At 49.8% G+C, this 17,775-nt stretch overlaps 1 protein-coding gene and 1 long non-coding RNA gene across 3 annotated transcripts in view; one reads left to right on the top strand and one right to left on the bottom strand.

The window, feature by feature from the left end:
- Positions 1–9,518: 9,518 nt before the first annotated feature.
- Positions 9,519–11,329, bottom strand: LOC118720635. Its single transcript, XR_004988493.2, has 2 exons — positions 11,218–11,329; positions 9,519–9,626 (listed from the first exon to the last, which is right to left on the bottom strand). It is a non-coding gene; the product is annotated as an uncharacterized LOC118720635 (long non-coding RNA).
- A 58-nt stretch (positions 11,330–11,387) lies between these two features.
- The window catches only part of PLCG2 (phospholipase C gamma 2), a 145,604-nt gene continuing 139,216 nt past the window's right edge, over positions 11,388–17,775 (top strand). For both annotated transcript variants that reach the window (XM_036440576.2, XM_036440577.2), the window contains exons 1-2: positions 11,388–11,512; positions 17,033–17,271. In XM_036440576.2, coding sequence (XP_036296469.1) covers positions 17,079–17,271 — 193 coding nt within the window. In that variant the 5' untranslated portion in view covers positions 11,388–11,512; positions 17,033–17,078. The remainder of the gene's footprint in view (positions 11,513–17,032; positions 17,272–17,775) is intronic.

Raw genomic sequence — 17,775 nt, 5'->3', positions numbered from 1 at the left:
TAGCACGATGCGCTGGAGGTTCACGCTTGCCATGTCCCTGCCAGGAGGTCATCCCCTTCTACTGATGAGTGCTCTTTCTGTGTGTGTGGGTCATGCATCCGGTGAAAGACATTGTGGGTTGCTTCCAATGTCCAGTGATAATGAATCAAGCTCCTGTCAACATCTGTGCCCAGATTTTTGCATGGACACGTGTTTCCCAGGATAAATACCTAGCTGTTGCTGGGTCATGCAGTAAGTGTCTGTTTAACTATTTACTTATGTAATTGATTTTAGAGGGAGGGAAGGAGAGAGAGAAAGAGAGAAACATTGATGTGAGAGAAATGTCAATGGTTGCTTCCCTATCTGCCCCGACTAGGGACTGAACCTGAAACCTGGGTATGTGCCCTAACTAGGAACCAAACCCTTGAACTTCTGGTGTATGGGACAATGCTCTAACCAACTGAGTCATCCCAGCTGGGACTGTATGTTTAACTTTCTGAGAAACTGCCTAGTTCTTCTTCTTTTTTCCTTTTTAAAAAATATATTTTATTGATTTTTTACAGACAGGAAGGCCCAGTTGTTTCCTGAAGAGACTGCACACATTCTCATCAGTTGCTCCCCACCTTCCCCGGTGCTGGGCATTGTTAGTTTTTGATTTAGCTGTTTTAACAGGTGTGTAATCATTTTATTTATTTTTTTACTTGTTAGCCTCTCTCATCAGCTGTGATCTCCTGATAGAAAATGAATCTTTCCTTTTCCTCAGAGCCTAGAGCAGTGGTCGGCAAATGGCGGCTCGCAAGCCACATGCTGCTCTTTGGCCCCTTGAGTGTGGCTCTTCCACAAAATACCACGACCTGGGCGAGTCTATGTTGAAGAAGTGGCATTAGAAGAAGTTTAAGTTTAAAATATTTGGCTCTCAGAAGAAATTTCAATCATTGTACTGTTGGTATTTGGCTCTGTTGACTAATGAGTTTGCCGACCACTGGGCTAGAGTATCAACTTACATACAGTAGGTACTTGGTAAATACTTGTGGGCTGAGTGACTGTGTGATCTATTGAATTGGTGTGGAGGGGGAATTTGTCTCAGATTCCATGGGGGGGGGGGAGGAGAGTTAGTCAATGCCCACTCTCCCAAAGGGATTCATTATGAAGTGGTCTTTCTGGGAGCTACCAGGCAAAACCTCCTTATCTTTATGGTTAATACCTTCCTGAATCTGCCCAAAGAGCCCAGAATGCTTGTCACTTCTGAGAAGGCTCACCATGTGTGTTTCAGAAAGGCACTTGTGCCTATTCTAGAAGTTGTAAAAGAATCCGGGGTAAAGGGGGGCGTGGTTAACACGCAGGTCCCCAAGCCCCGCCCCAAGGTTCTGATTCAGCCGCAGGCGCAGCATCTCTGTGTGCCTCTCACCTCCTAGGAGAGGCGGGAGTCCTGGTGGGAGTGGAAATGACTCCGGATCTAGAAGAAAGCTCCAGGCTCCCGATTCCAGCTGTGCCGCCAACTGCAGGGTCACCGCTGAGAGTCACTTACTGCCCCGGAGCTTCCGTTTCCTCACCTGTAAAACAGACATGAAAATAACCGAGCTTCCCAGCTTGATTAAATGTGTTTGCTGCAGGAAGGGTCCTGGTGCAAAGTAGGTATTCAGTACATGTTAGCGATTGTGGTAAACGGTAAGATTTTGTTTTATTTATTTTTAAAAATATATTTTATTGATTTTTTACAGAGAGGAGGAGAGAGGGATAGAAACACCGATGAGAGAGAATCATCGATCAGCTGCCTCCTGCACACTCCCTGCTGAGGATGTGCCAGCAACCAAGGTACATGCCCTTGACCGGAATTGAACCTGCAGGCCGATGCTCTATTCACTGAGCCAAACTGGTTTTGGCGATAACGATAAGATTTTAAATGCTTCCTTCCACCTTAGCTAACTGGCTTACATCTTAATGTAGTTATTGATGCATAACAAAACACAGAAAAGTGCACTTGATGTAAGTGGACAATGCAGTGATTTTTTTTTTTTTAGAGAGAGGGAGAGAGGAAGAGAAAGAGAAACATTGATGGGCTGCCTCCTGCCCGACCCCTACCAAGGATTAAGCCCCCAACCTAGAAGGCTATGTCCCGACTGGGAACCAAACAGCCACCTTTCGGTGCCCAGGATGATGCCACAGGGCCGTGATGGAGTCACAGCAGCCAGGGCAGGTTCGGTGGACTTTCACACCCAGGTAGCCGAGGCCCCATCAGGATACAGAACCTGCTCACACCCCCAGGGCTCCCCTCAGCTCACTTCTCGTCATCACCTCCCCTTGACCGTCTCCCGACCTCTTCCACCTTGATTTTAAAACAGTTTTGATATTCTAGTATCACTAAGACATGCTCAGTAAAGAATCTACAGTAATAAAAGCATAATATGCTAATTAGAAACAATAACATTCCAGATGAAGCCAGGGCTGGAGGGAAGCCTGGGTCTCGGGTGCCTTTCTTCATTGTAAAGAAAGAACTGGACAAAGCCTACGAGACATCTGTTTGCAAACATTGCACAACTGGCAATGCAGAATTTTAATCGCTGAGCAAGCCCTAATGTGTATGTCCCTGCTTTTCTGCCTGGAGAAACTTTCTGGATCATACATAGTACATGGAAGGCGATTCTAAACAGCATGGTAGTCTCACTGAGTTAGGGAAACAGACTGGGGATCAGGGAGGCTGCAGTGGCTGGACTTTGTGGGCCAGTGTGCCAGAGAGAAGGGCATTGCCCAGTTCAAGAGCCCCAAACACCTACGTGGGGTCTCATGGAGTCTCTAGCTGAGTACTGTGCCCTGCATACTTAGAATGAGATTTCAAGTGGTTGGGCAAAGAACAATTACTGAGAACAGAACAAACTACTAGGAAGCTATAGGCTAAACAAGTCCCAGCACTAACAAAGCATTGAGAGACGGCAGAGTTCTGATCCCACATGGTAATGAGGCCTTTCTGAGCATCTGGTACAGTTAACAGAGACCCCAGAAGGACCAGGCCTGGATATTAAGGCTAAATAACCCCAGATTACAGGCCACCATAAGTCCATGCCAGCAGAGCTTACATTCAAGTCTTGAAAGCTGATCTGCAGGCAATTTTACTGTCTTCCAAGTAAAGCTGCTCTTTAAAAGAAGAACAAAAATGTAGACACTTAGCAATTACTGGGAAGAAGCAGGAAAGTGGGAATCAAAATCAGGAAATATAAATAGACTAAAAAAAACCAATAATGATCAAAAGCAGACAAGAATTTTAGATAGTAGCCGAAACCATTTTGGCTCAGTGGATAGAGCGTCGGTCTGCAGACTGAACGGTCCCGGGTTTGATTCCAGTCTAGGGCATGTATCTTGGTTAAGGGCACATCCCCAGTAGGGGGTGTGCAAGAGGCAGCTGATTGATGTTTCTCTCTCATCAATGTTTCTAGCTCTCTATCCATCTTTCTTCCTCTCTGTAAAAAAAAATCAATAAAATGTATATATTTTTAAAAAAACTTTAGACAGCTATTTTAAATATGTTGAGGAACTTAAAGGAAAGCATGAACATAATAAGGAGATAAATAGAAGACATAGAAAAGAGCAAAGTGTGCCCTACTGGTTTGGCTCAGTGGATAGAGCATTAGCACATGGACTGAAGGGTCTCAGGTTTGATTCTAGTCAAAGGCATATGCCTGGGTTGCTGGCTTGATCCCCAGTGGGGGGCATTCAGGAGGCAGCCAATCAATGATTCTCTCTCATCATTGATGCTTTTATCTCTCTTTCCCTCACTTTTTCTCTCTGAAATAAATTTTTAAAAATTATAAAATAAAAAGAAAAGAGCAAAGCGGAACTTCTAGAAATAAAAGATCCTATATAATAAAAGGCTAATATGCAAATTGACCGAATGGGGGAACAACTGGTCATTATGATATGCACTGACCACCGGGGGGCAGATGCTCAATGCAGGAGCTGCCCCCGGGTGCTCAGTGTGCTCCCACAGGGGGAGCGCCGCTCAGCCAGAAGCCCTGAGCTGGGCTCACTGTTGGTGAGCACAGTGGCGGTGGTGGGAGCCTCGCCTGCAGCAGCAGTGCAAAGGATGTCCGACTCCAGGAAGCAGGCCTAAGCCATCAGTGGGACATCCCCCGTGGGCTCCCAGACTGCGAGAGGGTGCAGGCCGGGCTGAGGGACCACCCCACAAGTGCATGGATTTTGTGCACCAGCCCTCTAGTATTTAGAAAACATTGAAAGCAAAAAAACAAATCAGAGCCAACCCATTAGCATAGGAACAACATTTTAAAAACACCAAATTTTATGGAGATATAGCATATATAGAGCTGTACACATTGTAAGTGTAAGGCTCAATACATTTTCATTAAGAGAACATGCCACGTAACCACCAGATCAGAATTGAGAACATCTCAGCTCCCACAAGACCCTCGGTTCTGCTCCCTCCCAGTCAAAGGGAATCATTGTGGCTTCTCAGGGCATTGACCAGCTTTGTCCAAACAGCTCTGTTTATAACACAACCTCTCTCTCTTTCTCGGGACTTTGGAGAGCACTTGCACATCCTTCAAGACTTCTTCTCTGAGAGGACTTCCCAAGCCTTGCTTTATCCTTCTAACCCCGCTGGTGCCATTCTATGGTTGTAAGACCTCTTACTGCTGTCAACCCCTTGAGCTGTAAACAGGCTACCCTATTTACAGGGTAGAGTGGGTTGAAGTGTGACCCCCATAAAGATCTAAGTCCCAAGGCCTGTTCCTGTGACTGTGACCTTAGTCGGATGTAGGGTCTTTGCAGATGTAATTAAGGATCCCAAAATGAGACCTGGATTTAAGGCAGCTCTAAATCCACAGCAGATAAAGGAGAGGGTGGTTTGAGACACAGACATGGGCCAGAAGGCCACAGAAGATGGAGCAGACATTAGAGTGATGCAGCTCCAAGCCAGGAGACACCAAGGCTGGCCGCAGCCACCAGTGGCTGAGAGAGAGAGGCCTTGCCTGGGCCTCCAGAGGAAGCAGCCCTGCCGACACTTTGAGTTCAGACCTTGGCCTTCAGAACTTCTGTCGGCGTAAGCCATCCCATTTGCAGTGCTTTGTCACCCAGCCCCTGGACACTAACACTCAGTGGGTGGTGTGGAATAGGGCTCCGTGTTTGTTGCATGAATAAGAGAACTGAGTAGGGGAGCTTGCTGGCCTGTGGTGGGAACAGAAGTGGTACTGGGGTGACTTCTTTTTCTGAGCTGCCACCTCACATAGCTCTGTGACAACCACAGACCCCCATGGGCGGCCCATGTCACATCGTTTAACCTCCCTCCTGTGCTGCCACACCCCCACGGGGACCCTCACATGACATGGAGAAAGTTGACTCTATCCCCAGCGTCCAGCCAGATACGGATACCATTTCTCTTAGAGTAACTGAGGCAGGACGGGCTTGTGACCAGACTCTGGCCAAGGACACCAGAGGGGAAGTGTGCCCGGGGCTGGAGGATTTTCCCTCTCAGGCTTTGCCCCTGGCAGGCCTGGTTGCCGGGAGAGGCGGACATGGAAATAATCGCGGTCCCTTTGACGTACTCAAAATTCTGATTGCTTCATGCCTGCCTCTCAACCCTCCTGTGTTTCCAGCAATGTGAGGTTATAGGTGGCCTTTCTCTGGAAGCTGAGCACATCCTAACTGATAGGCCAGCCGCCACAGGCAGGAGCTTTGTTTTCAGCCATGCAGAGTGGGAAACGGAGGCTCTGAGAAACTAAATCACTGTGGACACAAGAAGGGTAAGTGATGGAACCAGAACTCACACACAGGCCTGTGTCCCTGTCCTGCATTCTCAGCTGCCCTTACACACTGCTACCCTTGGTTTTACACGGGCTCTCTTAATTTTACATGGGACTTGGGGCCTGGGAAAGGGTTCTCAGCCCAGCAGGGACAGCGGATTGTGCCTCCATCACAATGCAGAGACGGCCACGCCAGCTCTGGGGTCCTGTTTAACTAGGAACAGTGCTCGGGGCCTGGGTGTGCCTGAGCTGGCCCGCTCCTCCACAGCTACCCTACCTGCAGTGAGGAAACGTAGCCTCACAGAGGGTGGACGCTCTGTGCAGAGCCACACCGTGAGGGCACAACTGGGATTCAAACCAGGTTAGCCTGATGCTAGTGCCCCTTTGTGTGTCTCCTCCACCCCACCCTCACCCCCGCCCCTGCCCCCACCAACTACACATATGCTCATTGGGTGGGACTTGGATCCTTACTGCTACGTCCCCGGAGCCCAGCGATATTTGGCCTCTTGCATGCACTCAAGTGTTTGCTGAATGAATCAGTAAGCCCCAGCAGGAACCCAAGGCTTGAGAAGTCCAAAGGACAACCATGAGGCCGGGGCTCTTCCAAGCAGGCCCCAGTTCTACTATCAGACTCCTACCACTCAATCTCAAAAACACAGACAAAACCCCCACGAATAACCTGGTTTAAAGATGGGCAAAGAACTTACACATTCTCCAGTGAAGACATTCTAATGGCCAAAGGGCATCCGAAAAGGTGGTAGGTGTTACTGATTATCATGGAAATGCAGATCAAGACCACAATGAGATATCACCTCATTCCTGCTGGGATGGCTGTTATATATAAAAAGAAGTGCTGATAAGGTTATGGAGGAAGAGACCCTTATGCCCTCTTGGTGGGGATGTAAATTGGCGCAGCTCCTGTGAGATACAGCAAGGAGGTTCCTCAAAAAAAAATTAAAAAGTAGAACTACCATATGGTCCAGCCGTCCCGCTTGTGGGACTGCATCCAAAACAATTGAAGGCAGGATCGCAGTTACCCACACCCCTCAATTCATTGCAGCATGATTCCCAATAGGCAAGAGGTGAAAACCACCTCAATGTACATCGATGGATAAGTGAATAAAGAAAATGTTGTATATATGCACAACGGAGTATTATTGAGCCTTTAAAGAGAAGGGAATCCTGCCATTCGACAATATGGATGAACCAGGAGGACTTGATGCTAAGTGAAACAAACCAGTCACAGGAGGACAAACAGTGTGTGATCCCTCGCATAGGAAGTATCTAAAATAGACTGCTAGTGGCTGCCAGGGGCTGGGAGGAGGGGCGTTGGGGAGGTGTTCAGTGGGTGTAAAGTTTCTGTGATGCAGGAGTAAATTCTAGCAACCTGCTGTCCCATAGTGTGCCTGTAGTTGTATTGCACACCTAACATTTTGTTAAGAAGGTAAATACCATCTTAAGTACCATCCACACACAGAGCACAGCACACAAAGCAACGACAGGAAATGTTTGGAGATGATGGATCTATTTAATAGCTTGATTGTGGTGCAGGTAACACAGGTATATGCGTGTGTCTGAGCTCATCAAATGGTGTGCATAAAACACGTGCAGGTTTTGTATACCGATTGTACCTCAATAAAAAAATTTACAAGATAGCCGAAACCGGTTTGGCTCAGTGGATAGAGCGTCAGCCTGAGGACTGAAAGGTCCCAGGTTCGATTCCGGTCAAGGGCATGTACATTGGTTGTGGGCACATCCCCAGTGGGGGGTGTGCAGGAGGCAGCTGGTTGATGTTTCTCTCTCAGCGATGTTTCTAGCTCTCTATCCCTCTCCCTTCCTCTGTAGAAAATCAATAAAATATATATTAAAAAAAAATGTACAAGGTAGAGGGGTCACCCCCCCACCCCACCACCCCTCGCAGAAGCAGTGAGGCTGGGCCTAACCCTGACACGTTCTGGGAGCCAGTTCTGGGTGGTACTTCCTGTCACAGCGGCCTGCCAACCAGCAGCTGGGACCCAGCTTGTCCCCAGGGGACATGCACTTCTCTGAACAATGTCGGGAAAGGAAACCAAACTCAAAGGCTCTTGGGGTTTTCTGGTCATTTTTGGCTGTGGGGGCGGAGGGGAGGTTGGCAAGGCTTCCTGGGGCAGGGTGGTGGGCCGCAGCCTGGCTGCAGGGAGGGAGGCTGGGTTAGGAGGCCCACTGTAAAATAACGGTTATAATGATGAGACCCTGTCACTTACCAATGGCTGCGTTATGCTAAGCTCTTTGTCACCCGTTACCTTTAAAATATATATATATATTTTACTGACTTTTACAGAGAGGAAGGGAAAGAGATAGTTAGAAACATTGATCAGCTGCCTCTTGCATGCCCCCTACTGGGGATGTGCCCGCAAAGCAAGGTACATGCCCTTGACTGGAATCGAACCTGGGACCTTTCAGTCAGCAGGCCGACACTCTGTCCACTGAGCCAAACCAGTTAGGGCTTGAATTCTTTAGGTATTTTGTGTGTGTGTGTGTGTGTGTGTGTGTGTGTGTGTGTGAGCTTTATTGAGATATAATTCACATGCCATACAATTCAGCCATCTAAAGGGTACAGTCCAATGGCTTTTCATATATTCCCAGAGATGCTTAACTACCATTACAATCAGTCTGAGAACACTTTCCTCACTCCAAAGAGAAAGCCTTGGTCATCTCCTTCCAATGCCCCTTCTCCTCAGTCCTAGGCACCTGCTATTTTACTTTCTGTCTCTATAGCTGTTTTTAATATCCTCTACCGAGGATATGTTTATTGATTTTAGAGAGAGACGAGTGGGGAGAGAGAAAAACATGGATGTCAGAGAGAAAGTTTGACTGATTGCCTCCTGTATGTGCCCAGACCAAGGACTGAACCTGCAAACTTTCAGTGTACAGGATGACATGCCAACCAATAGAATCCCCTGGCAAGTGTTCTGTCTTTATAGTTTTCCCTATTGTGGCATCCCCAAGGTGGATTGGATGAGGAAATTGGGAGGTTCAGAGAGGGTAACTGACCAGCTCAAGTCACACAGCTAAGGAAATAAAAGACCTTGGACTTGAATTCAGGTGTTCCTGTTCTCCAAGTCCACATCATCCCATTGGAGAGCTTTTTCTTCCCAGAAACAATATTAAAAATAGCCCTTATGGTTGAATTGAGATGCCTGTTTTGCCTCCACTGTCTCATTTAATCCTTATAATCACCCTGGGAGGTAGGTAAAGTTTTTACCTATACCCATTTTGCAGAGAGGCAAACTGAGGTGCCGAGGGATTAATGGTCCAATGCATCATGGCTGCTAGCAAATGGAAGAAGGTTATGGGGGGGAAAAATGCATATATATGAGGACTTGTGAGGGACATAGAATCTAAAGTTGAAATGATGATTAAAAGACTATTTTCTCTTAGGCTAGCCTCCCTTCCCCTTCTTTCTTTTTATATGAAAAGGAAAAGAAAGTTCCCTCCACCCTCTGAGGTCACTTCCTGACCCATTTGTGAATGTCTGTGGATCGGTTACAATCTCCCTCTCCCTGCCTGAATGCCTCCTATTAATGCTGGGGATGGGCAGTGGGCCTGCATGCGCATGGGCTCTGGCAGCGGATAGACCTGGGTGCAAATCCTGCTCCCACCATCCACCTCCTTACTGTCATACCGTAGCCAACCCACGACAGGCTTTCTGCAGCATATGCCTGACTATACAGGGTGACTTCTCCCCCTTCCCATCATGCCCTGGAAAAGAAGTGTCATTTTGTCTTCAAGTCCTTCCAGAACCGGGGCTGCTGCCTTCATTATTTTATTTTCAACAGCCAAGTTGAAGTTTGAGAAAAAAGGAGACGAGGAGCCCCAAACACTTGTTCAGTGCACTGCATTCCACTCATTGTTCACCTGAGGGTAAAAAACGAGGCAAAGAAAAACACAACTAAAAATATAAAAAAAGCTGCTGTCTACTCTGACCATTATCTTACATACAACAGACATGTTAACTCGAAAAGTACTGTAGGCTTGCAAGCATAGATTAAGAGAGCACTTTTCAATGGAAGCCTGTTGTACACGTTCCTTCCTTGCTCGCTCCCGGGGGACCAGAGGAAACTCTGGCCAGAAGGAGCATCTGTTTGGACAGAGGGAGGAGCCCAGGCGTCCTATAGCCTCTCCAAACGTTCTGTTTGCACTCAGCCTCATTTTCTCAGCGGATCCACCATGTTCTCCGTACGTGCGGACTTTGCAACAACAAATTATGCACATATGCGGTTGTACTAATACATCAGGTACATTATATAACATTACAAAACAGAATTGTTAAAAGGATGGGTGGAAATATAAGTTGAAGTCCTAAAAAGAAAAAAAAAAAAGAAAAAGAAAAAAAAAAAAAAAATCTCGTAAAAACCCCAAACAAAAAACAAGGTAAAGAAATACAATCCAGATTTAGCCATTATTCCTAGCAAATTGGCCCCATGATTCCAAGTGGTTGATGTTATAACAAGCCTTTCAAATATCTTTTTAAAAAACAGAGCAGTAAGTGATCTGTGGTGATGGGTCCTGGTTCACCCTGAGACAAGAGCAGTAAAAAAAATGAATCCAGCTGAAACCGGTTTAGCTCAGTGGATAGAACGTCTGTGGCATGCGGACTGAAGGGTCCCAGGTTCGATTCCGGTCAAGGGCATGTACTTTGGTTGCGGGCACATCCCCAGTAGGGGTTGTGCAGGAGGCAGCTGATTGATGTTTCTTTCTCATCGATGTTTCTAACTCTCTATCCCTTTCCCCTCCTCTCTGTAAACAATCAATAAAATATATATATATATTTTTAAAAAAGAAATGAATCCATGGATTTGTGAAAACCAGCAAACTAGTCCTGTGGTTTCAAATATAACATTCTCAGTCACAACAACATTCTTAGATTCAAAAGATGTAACTCAAGGAGTAAAACATGTGTCTTGTCTTACAGCTCTATAAGTGACCCTAGTCACCATAAAGGCATTTGTAGCAGAGATACATATGAAAGCTTGAATACCATTGCTTCACAAAACCAGAGAATGAAAAAAAGCAATATATTTCTCCAAAAGATGTTACATCATACACATACAGTATGTGACTCAAAATTGGCTAGCTACATGAATCTACTACCCTAACTAGGCATTTAACAAAGACATCTATTAATATATGCTTAGAAGTTTATAAAGGGAGCCATAAAAAAAAATAAATAAAAATCTCATTGGTTAAAATGGAAGCTCAATCATCTGGTAATCTGCATTCCTTACAACAGACTTTTGGGGTCAGCGCTATTTTGATCCTGTCTGAGGGTATGGAAGTGGTTTGTCCCAGGTGGTTAAGAGGTGGTCAGACATCAGCGCAGCCTATTTCAAATGAGGGCCATGAACAGCCAATTCTTGGTAATGAGGAGTATATTAAATGTATGTAAAACACGTGTATGCAGTAGGCGCTCCATAAACGCTACCCTATGTAGAAATTTTCGCTCTACCTTGCAAGAGACTTCGCTCCTACTCCTACTGGTTTCTTCCTGGGCTGGAGTGTCCTGCCAGGTCCGCCGCGGGAGAACTCAGAGCCGCAGACCGGGCAGGGCGCACCTCGGGGTGCGGGGGGGCGGGCCGGGCGCGGGTGGGGTGGGGGTGGCCCCGGAGGAGTCACGTGGCGCGCGGCAGCGGCCAAAGCAGAAGTAGCAGCCGCCGCGGCGGAGGGCGTGAGCGCAGGGAGTGCCCAGAGCGGCCGGCGGCTGCGCGCGGGACCCCGGAGCCGGGACCCGGCGGGGCGGCCAGGTGGGTGGCCAGCCCCGGGGCGTGGGAGGGGGTGGGTAGAGCGCACGGGGGCGCCCGGCGATCGGAGCCCGCGGGGTGCGCTCCGAGGGGGCTGCGTCCAGGTGGGACCTGCGCGGGGCACTGCGGGCGCGGGCGGGCAGGGGTGGGAGCGGTGCCTGGGTGCCCACCCGCGGTGCCGGAGGTCCGGGCGGGGACGGCAGGGGTCCGGGCGCGGCCACCGGACACTTCCTCTCGCGGGGCTGGAGCCACTGCGCCCTGGGACGGCCCCGGCGCTGAATGGGAACCGGAGGAAGCGGCGCGGCGGGCGGTCCCGGGCGGCCGGCGGGCGGGCGCTGGGGGGGACAGGACGCGCTCCGGCGGCCGCGGGGTCCCGAGTGGGGTCGGGCTGAGCTTTGGCCGCCCGGGTGCCCCGGGCTCGGCGTCTCCGCGCGGCCAGGCGGGCCCGGCACTTCCCCGTACTGCACAGGTGGTGGAGGGAGGGGTGGAGGAAGGGTAGATGGTGGAGGGAGGACCACAGGGAGGGAGGGAGGGAGGGGGGCGGCACTATTCCGCGGAGGCGCAGCCCTTCCCCCGGAGAGAGAGGCCGGGACCGCGTTGGGGGGCGGGGGCGGGGGCGGGGCATTCGCGGTTCCCTCTTCCACCCCGCAGTCGGGTGCATCGTTAAGTGTGCCCTGTGTGCGTTTTCCTGGCTGTGTTTTGGAATCCCAAAGAGGTCCTTACTCCCATAGCGGAGGAATTGGAGGGAGAGAGGGGTCCCGTGTGGACGGGAGGTTGGGTGGAGGCGGGGGAGGGACTCTGAGCCATCCCGTTCTCATCTTTGAATGAGACCAAGAGAGTATGGAGGAGTGAAGGGGCCGACGTGGCTCAAGGGGAACAGGTGGCCTTTTTAGTCAACTTCATTTGAATTTCGGTTCCAGCTGTGCGGTCCTGGGCAAGTTGAGTTTCTTCCCCTGGACAGCGGGCCACACGGCAGGGCTGTGCTGAGAGTTGGGGCGTTTCTATGGAAAGCGTACCTGGCCAGTTCCTCACCCTCTGGGTACGGTGTCTGCGTGGGGCTCAGGACATCAACCTTAGCTGTTACAGTTCTTCAGGGAGGGCTCACTCATTTCAGGGGTCTGTGCCAGTCCCAGGCACTTACCCTGATAACGAAGGTGTGTGCGCCACCTGTGGATCGGCTCAGGGAGAGAACCCGAGGTCCTAGCTGCAGGCTTCACTGATGCTGCACTTGCCTACTGGTGCCTCTGCCTCCCCACCGCCTCACCTTGGGCATCTGAGGCTTCTCTGGGAGAGGCAGAGCGGCACTCCCACGCGGAGCCCTTTTGCTGGGTGGAGTCCGTGGAAAGTGGCCAGTGAGAAAACCTGAAAACAGTTCTTCGTTTAGAAAGCAGTGAAACACAAAGAAGAAAAACTCATCCACTGTGTCACCACTTAAATTAATAAAATGTCGTCATCCTTTCTCCCCTCTGTCACTGCCTCATGGTAACGGCTCTCCTGGGCTTATAAGTAAACAGCCTTTTAGAAATGTAAATTTCTAAATTATCTTATACTGACTGGTTTGCAACTCTTTTTCATCTCTCTCATGACCTTTCCAGATCAAATCGCTTATAAATCACTCTCATTCTCTCCAAGAGCTACGGTGTGCTCTTTAAAGTGTGTGTTTCATTATTTATGGACAGGACTCTTACCTAAACTCCCTCCTCCCCCCGAAATTGATGGGCAGTTAGCTTGTTTCCTGCGTTGTTTCTCTTTCTCTTTTTCTGTTCCAAGTGAGGCCTCTGTGAACATCTTTGTTCCTGTTTCTTTCTGCACATATGTGATTATTGGATCAAAGCATATGCATCCTTTACTAGATGCTCACAGGTTGTCCTAAAATAATCAAGTTGAACTAATGCTCACCCCTACCTGCAGTGGCTGATCCTGCCTGTGTCTCCTCCAGTGACACCTGAGTCCTGATGCTGCAGGGTGGGGGCGAGGGCAGCAATGCATCCCTCCAGCAGTACCAGGGATGGTACCTCTCAGGGGTGTGACGGCTGGTTTTTAACAGAGAATTGTTTCCTGGGATTTTGTATAATATCCTGTACGGGCCTAACATGTGCAGAAGAGAGGAAAACTCCCCTGGGCTTCCTGGGGCTGGCTCCTGGAGTCCCAGAAGTTTATTTTTGAAGAGAAGGGCATGAAAAGTAGAAATGGTGAAGCCTCTTGTTGAACCTCAGCCATGTTTGTATTTATACCATCAGTCATTTTACAGAGTTACCGAGGGAAGATGAGAAACAGGAACAAGAAAGAGATTTCGAGGCGATTTCTTTCCTTTTTTTTTTTTTTTTTGAAAGCAGAAGGAAAATGGAAATTGCCTGTGATGGCTAGGTGCGCCTCCCCCGGGGTCAAGGCCTCGGAGACCTCCTGGCTTTAGATGCTGACCATCCAGCTCTGGAAGCCCGGGTCGGGAGCTGGCTGCATTTAGGTGGTTAATTCCAAGGATCTTGTGGCCTCGACGAGGATGTCCTTCCAGGTCTTGGCCAGAGGCAGCATGAAAGGCTTGTTCATGGTGGAGTCAGTCTGCTGGGCTTTTGAGCTGGAAGGAACCAGAATCCCCGGATGGTTAAATCCCAGGGCCTCCCAGAGCCAGAGTCAGACAGGTTTAATGAAAAGTGGAGGTGTGACATGGTGAGTGTTTCCCCTGAATGCCCTCCGGCACATTGGACTTGAGTCCTGGGAGTGGGAAAGTCCAGAGTCTGCATGGTAGAGAGCTGCAGAGCTGGGACCAGGTGCAAACCCTGGTCCTGCCACTTTCCAGCTCTGTGACCTTAGACATGGTTCTGTCCGGCCCAATTCTGCCATGGGATTCTGATGGTAGAAGGCAGGTGCTGAAGGAGTGGAGGTGTGGGAATCCAGACCAGGGTTCTCATCCTGGTGCGTGAACCTTGTCTGCATGACCTTGATCACATCATTTCGCTCCGTAGGGCTTGTTTTCACTTCCTGCATTTCTCCTTGAGATAAACAAGAGGAACCAGGTGTAGCAGGTGCTGGCACCTGGGAGGGCCAATCAACAGTTATTGGGTGAGAGGGGCCATGAGCACCTGGCTTCTCCCCTTGACCTTGGATTGGAGGGTGAAGAGGTGGGAGGCTCACCTCAGGCATAGTTCTTGGCACATCCTCTTAGTCCTGCTGCAGGGCCTTCGTTTAAGCCTGTTCCTCTGCCCAGAACACTGTTCCCTCCTGCTTCATTTAAAAAGAAAAAAAAAAAAATTAGATTCAAAAGCTTTCTCTGAGCCCTCTAAGCTCCTGGCCTAACCCCAGACTAAACTCAGGGCTCCTCCCCAGTAGCCTCTCTCCACTCCCCCATCATTTGCTTACTAGTCCCAGCTTAGTGCTTGGCAGAAGAGTTGACCCTCAATTAAGGTATTGACTAGCTGGCTGATTAACGTTACCTGAGGCCCTGCTAAATGCCGGGGGCTGCGTATATAGTGTAGCTTTCATCCTTCCAGCACCCCTTCAGGGTAGCACTGTTATCCCCATTTTACAGATGGGGAAACAGGCCCTGAGTTTGAGCATCTTGGCAGGAGACTCTGGGCAAGTCAGAGCCAGAGTAGAGGCCAAGACAGCTTGGCTGGCAATCTGCCTCTCTGTGGAGTAACAATGGTGGGCTCCTACAGGGATTTGGAGGGAGAGAAGGAGGTAAGGAAGAAACACAGAACAACTGATGGCATTAGATTCAGCAATAGCTAACTCCCAGGAGCTCTGACTTTGCATCCTTGTTTTAAGGGCCAAGACCAAGCATGTCAAACTCCCGGCTGGTGGGCCGCATGTCTGACATGCTTGGCCCAAGACATACTTCCTGGCTTAATCCTCACAAGGACTTTTCATCTATTTTCCTCTTTACAAGTGTGTAAATGAGGCCCTAGAGACTTAAGTGACCTGGTGTAGGGCCAGCCTTAGTTCAAGTCCCCTCTGAGTGGCAGGCAGTATGTCTTGGATGTTTGGGGAGCAGATTTGGGGGTTGAGGGTGTGGAGCAAGGGCCCAGGGAGGGACTGCAGGGTTGAGCAGAGGAGTGACATGATTTCACTCCTCTTCTGAAAGCGTCCTTCTGGTTACTGGACTGTGAGTTCTCTGTAGGAGGCAGGCAGAAGCAGGGAGACCAGTTAGTAAGTGTTTAGAATAATCCTATATAATAAAAGCCTAATATGCAAATTGTTGAATGGTGGAATGACTGGTCAGTGTACGCTATGACGTACACTGACCACCAGGGGGCAGATGCTCAATGCAGGAGCTTCCTCTAGCCCGCAGACTCCAGGCCAGCCAAGGTGGGTGCGAGCAGCCCCCTCTCCCCCGCCTCCTCTCTCCCCCCACCAGCATTGCCCCACCTGTCATGGCAGCAGCAAGGGCTGGGGCCAATGAGTGGGTGGTGCCAGGCCAGCCAAGGTGATCACCCCATCGGTTACCCCACAGATCAGCTCTGATCACCAGCTAGGCCTAGGGACCCTACCTGTGCATGAATTTCATTCACCAGGCCTCTAGTCCAAGTGTAAGATCTTGGAAGAACTCATGAGGGGTGAGATGGGTTTCTGGATTTGCTCTTGGATTTGATGTGGTTGTGAGAGAGGCCAGACAAGGAAGGCCCTGAGATTTGGGGCCCTAGCACCTTTCTGGCCACACTATTCACAGCCACTAGAATCTTCTCCTAAACATCGGCTGTTCCTGGGAATAGGTGGTGATCAAGATCACCTACTGTATGCTGAGCTTTGCTGGTGACACCGCATTCCAAGCTTTCTACCCTGTTTCCATGAAAATATGACAGTGTCTTATATTCATTTTTTCTCCCAAAGTTGCGCTAGGTCTTATTTTCAGGGGATGCCTTATCTTTCCATGCTTTAGGTCTTATTTTCGGAGGATGTCTTATTTTCAGGGAAACATGGGTAAGAAAGGAAGCCTCTGAGGCTTGCAGAGGCCCCACAGCCTGCCCAGGGCCACAGAGTCAGCAGGAACCTACACCAGCACTTGAACTTGAAGCTGCCGGGCCCCAAGGTTTTCTGCCCTGTTGGCCCCATTTCCATGCAGAGGTCTCCACAGACACATTCTGAAGTTTTGTTCTCCTTCTTCTGCTTCCAACTTCGTTTAGGAAATAAAGGGATGGTTAGAAATTCCTTGGCAGAATAGATAAGGATGCCGGTGTTGGGGATGAGGGCTGAGAGCCAACCTGGGCTGCTTTGACTATTCAAATATTCCACAGTGTGAAAGTGTGTGGGGCAGGAGGGGCTCCCAGCCAGGCGGGGCCAATTTGGTTATTCAAAGCCTGAGTGGCGGTTGGGCCATAAGGTCAGGGGTGTCCTCCCATACCTCCATTTCCATTTAAACCTCCGTGTGGGTCTGAGCGGCCAGCACTTCGCTGCCACCAGGATCTTCTCCTAACACTCGTCCCCGTGGGCATGAGACAGTGTTTGGCTCTGGAAGTCCAAGCCCTGTGATCTAAATCCTCCTCCTCGAACTAACTCCAATTCACACTCCTCTGTCCTGCCCTCCAGCCTCCCTGTTCCTCGCGCCTCCTTCTCTTCCCTGGAGCGGCCAGCCATGACCACCATGGTCAACGTGGACGCCCTTCCGGAATATGAGAAGAGTCAGATCAAGAGAGCCCTGGAGCTGGGCACCGTGATGACTGTGTTCAGCTTCCGCAAGTCCACCCCGGAGCGCAGGACCGTCCAGGTGATCATGGAGACGCGGCAGGTGGCGTGGAGTAAGACGGCCGACAAGATCGAGGGCTTCCGTGAGTACCTGCTGGGCAGGGCAGTGTGGCCTGCCTCCCCGTGGCCTGGCCTGCGTGGTTTCTCACCTTCCTGCCTTCACTCGTCACTGCCGTTGTTGTCTTGATACCTTCTCCTGTTCTAAAAATGGAAATGTGGCCACTTTGTCTGGGCCTCTGATGGGGTTTAGAGCAGGTGAGAGAAGTGCAGCCCATGTCTTCTAAGGCCAACTTGGAAGTGACACCCAGACAGCTCACCTGGGCCAGCAGGGGCTGTGCTCAGTCTGATGGCATCAGGGTCATTTGGTGTCTGTCGCTGGCCAAGCTCTCTGCCCTCTTAGGGACTAACAGGCCAGAGTTTGTGGAAACTCAGAGCTTGGTGGCGAGGTACATGTCTGTCTCATCTCACTGCAAACCACAGGGTGAAGGCCTTGACCGTAGCTCATGTGGACAGAGCATGCTCTGCAGCTTTCTGATGAGTTTCTGGTTCTGGTGGAGGTGTCTTCCCTTCCCCACCCCCCTTAGATT

Source organism: Pipistrellus kuhlii, unplaced genomic scaffold (genome assembly GCF_014108245.1).
Source record: "Pipistrellus kuhlii isolate mPipKuh1 unplaced genomic scaffold, mPipKuh1.p scaffold_m20_p_17, whole genome shotgun sequence".
Classification (NCBI taxonomy): Eukaryota; Metazoa; Chordata; class Mammalia; order Chiroptera; family Vespertilionidae; genus Pipistrellus; species Pipistrellus kuhlii.
The sequence above is the reverse complement of the archived record's forward strand: the minus strand, read 5'-3'. Positions and strand labels throughout refer to the sequence as shown.